We start from the raw sequence: 3051 nt of genomic DNA, 5'->3' as shown, positions 1-3051 counted from the left end.
AGCAGACTACTCATTCTCTCCGAATGACGATGAAGACTTTTCTGACCTTCTTACTGGTTGCAATGTTCTGCAATTTTTACAGAGCCCTAGAGCACAGCAAAAACAGTGTTGAGAATGGTGAGGATGTGACTGAGAAAGATGATGAAAATGATCTGGATCTGTCTATCATTTGGTATGAGCTAAGGAATCTGAGAGACATGGTATTGGAGCAAAGAGCAGAGCTAAATCAGCTAACGGCACAAATAACAGCTACTGATATCCTGGTGGAAGCCTTGCAGAAGGACAATACAGGTATACAGTGATGAAGCATTCACTTCATAACTAAGATACACTTGAGCTAACATTTGGTCTCATTTTACAGCCTTGGAGGCCAGGATGACTGCCGCTGAGACTTTGGCTGAGGAACTGCTGATGGAGAAAGATGGTAAATACTGAACCCTGACTGAGGTACTGTTGTGTTCACTTGTAAACCTTCACAATATAACACACTCCTCTCATATCTCAGCTCAAGCTGCCGAGCTGGCAGCTGCTAAGCAGACGCTCAGCGCTATACAGGAAAGGCTGACGGTCAACAAATATCAAGTAGAGGACCTGCAGAAGCAGCAGGAAGGTAAAGGTTTATGATGTCGGCTATGATTTCTGTGTAAATGGTTATTGCATAAACTAATTGTAACCTTTTGATTTTAGGACAAAAAGTGGCACTGCAAGAACTTCAAAATACCAACAGTGGTAAAATCTTTATATTTATCTTTGAGTCAGTACATATGTTAAGTACTGTAAGCAAGCAACTAATTGTGTGATCATTTTCTACACTTCGCCACAGCGAGAAAAGTGGCTTTTTCCACCTCTCTTCTGGCAGACAGTGAAGGTAACACAAGCACCCAGGACTTCATCCAACTCATCTACAGAAATGTCTTTACCAACACTGGAAACCACTACAGCCCAATCACAGGTAGGCTGATTAGGCTTCTTTTATGTGAACATTTGTTTTCAGCAACATCACTCGTATCAGTTGTGTTTGTGTTTCAGGTTACTTCACTGCACCAGTAAGAGGAGTGTATTACTTCAGATTCACAGCTCACATCGCATTCTGCAAGGATGGTATGAGGATGAGACTGGTCAAGAATGGACAGCCCATGGTTTTCATAGGGGACCGTCCCACCCAGTCCACAGATACTGAGGACAGTGGGTCCAATGGAGTAGTGCTGCAGTTAGAAGCTGGTGATGTTGTTTCTATACAGTTTGATGGAGAGGTTTGGGATGACCAGTATCACAGAACAACCTTCAGTGGCTTTCTGCTTTTTAACTGCTAAGAAGAGAGCTGAATTAGGGAACCATTACATGTCAGATTTGCCTGACACACCTATATTCCACAGTCAATGTAATCTTCTTGGTTCATGTTTGTTTGTTTGTATAATCCTCCCTCTGTCTCTGTCTCTGCTCCTCATTGTCTTAGTTATATATATTTTTTTAAGTTGTACAAATTATTTGAAAAAATTATAACTACCAATACTACTATTTAACTACGGCAGTGCTGTGATCTGAGGTTGCTGCAGTTGGTCAGGTCTAGGCTCAGCAACGTTATGAGCCCAAAGAATGAGGTCAGCTGACTACCTGAATATCCTGAATGACCAGGTTATTCTATCTGTGGATTTTTACCTCCCTGATGGCACAGGCATATTCCAAGATGACAATGCCCAGATTCACTGGGCTCAAATTGTAAAAGAGTGGTTTAGGGAGCATGAGACATAATTTTCACACATGGATTGGTCAGCACAAAGTCCAGACCTTAACCCCATTGAGAGTCTTTGGGATGTGATGGAGAAGACTTTGCACAGCGGTCCGACTCTCCCATTATCACTACAAGATCTTGGTGCAAAATTAATGCAACTCTGGATGGCAATAAATGTTGTGACATTGCAGAAGCTTATCGAAATGATGCCACAGAGAATGCATGCCGTTTACAAGCCTTTTTTTAATTTTTTTTTTGAATGGGCAGTTTATATTTTGGAATGAAACTACTTTGCATGAAAATAGATTCATGCATTTTTATATTACCAGTGAAACAAGATAATTGTCTCCTAAACTTTAAGTGTTTTGTAATGATGATTTGAGGGATCCTCACCAAAGACTTTAAACATTTACATTTTGGTCTTCTGGAATGTGACAAAGATCTGAAGCAGAGTTTATGCTGAAAAGAGGACTGCGTGTTTGTGAGGTAAAGACAATAAAGACAATTTGCTTTAAAAAGTATAACTGGGTCGTTATTACTAAATAATGCTGGGTTTCATGAAAAAAAATATTTATGAGACTGGACTCTGCTATCAGAACAGCTGAGAACCCTTCCATTAAAAAGCTGTAAAAAAAACAACTTTTACAGGTTGGAATTTGTAAAATATTTAGTCTTTTTCTCATGTTCGACTCTTTCTCATTTTTTTCTTTTTCAGTTCTTTCTTTCTTTCTTTCTTTCTTTCTTTCTTTCTTTCTTTCTTTCTTTCTTTCTTCCTTTCTTTCTTTCTTTCTTTCTTTCTTTCTTTCTTTCTTTCTGTCTAATTTGAAAAAGAAGAAAAGAAAAAATGTTTAAAGGCCCAATGTCTTCTACCTAATTGGAAAATCCATTCTGAGATGCTGAAAATCTAGTTTCTTCTTCTGTTTGACTTTCAAACCACTTCCATCTCCTATTTAAGGCAGAATAGGCAACAAAGTCTCAACAAAGTGTGATAACTACATTATTCAGGGAACAAAATGTAGCCCTTTTTTTTACGGTAAATGTAATAAATAAAAATGTTAAATAGACTAAATCTTTACTTGCCAAAGAAGTTTTTCTTAGTAAACTGCAACACACCTATGTTTAGCATTACATGAAAATGTCACAAAAGTGCATTGCAAGCTGTCGCGCAATAGACGAGCCATTATTGTTCAGGAATTTGGACGTTCTTAGAGTTTTAAATAAATAAATGTGTTTTTTTCAAATATTAATGATTCAATATTCATTTTAAAAAGTGGTTTGGCTCTTGTCACCTGAATGTTGTCCTTCATTGGACAACAGCT

General features: G+C 38.1%; 1 protein-coding gene across 1 annotated transcript; it reads left to right on the top strand.

Moving 5' to 3' along the window:
• Window positions 1-2229, top strand: LOC140271852 (uncharacterized). The gene is made up of 6 exons (XM_072367160.1): window positions 1-291; window positions 362-424; window positions 506-610; window positions 688-729; window positions 824-952; window positions 1030-2229. Exons 1-6 carry the CDS (start codon window positions 24-26, stop codon window positions 1311-1313), a joined length of 891 nt encoding a protein of 296 aa, XP_072223261.1. The 5' UTR covers window positions 1-23; the 3' UTR covers window positions 1314-2229.
• Window positions 2230-3051: the final 822 nt, after the last annotated feature.

Source organism: Leuresthes tenuis, unplaced genomic scaffold, assembly GCF_036924035.1.
Source record: "Leuresthes tenuis unplaced genomic scaffold, fLeuTen1.0.hap1 SCAF_16, whole genome shotgun sequence".
Classification (NCBI taxonomy): domain Eukaryota; kingdom Metazoa; phylum Chordata; class Actinopteri; order Atheriniformes; family Atherinopsidae; genus Leuresthes; species Leuresthes tenuis.
The sequence above is the reverse complement of the archived record's forward strand: the minus strand, read 5'-3'. Positions and strand labels throughout refer to the sequence as shown.

What these genes read in the sequence shown, in the direction of transcription:
- LOC140271852 (XM_072367160.1), top strand. Translation starts at nt 24, where the DNA reads ATGACGATGAAGACTTTTCTGACCTTCTTACTGGTTGCAATGTTCTGC. An exon ending in CTTGCAGAAGGACAATACAG is followed by an intron (nt 292 to 361) that starts GTATACAGTGAT and finishes CTCATTTTACAG; the next exon opens with CCTTGGAGGCCAGGATGACT. An exon ending in ACTGCTGATGGAGAAAGATG is followed by an intron (nt 425 to 505) that starts GTAAATACTGAA and finishes CTCATATCTCAG; the next exon opens with CTCAAGCTGCCGAGCTGGCA.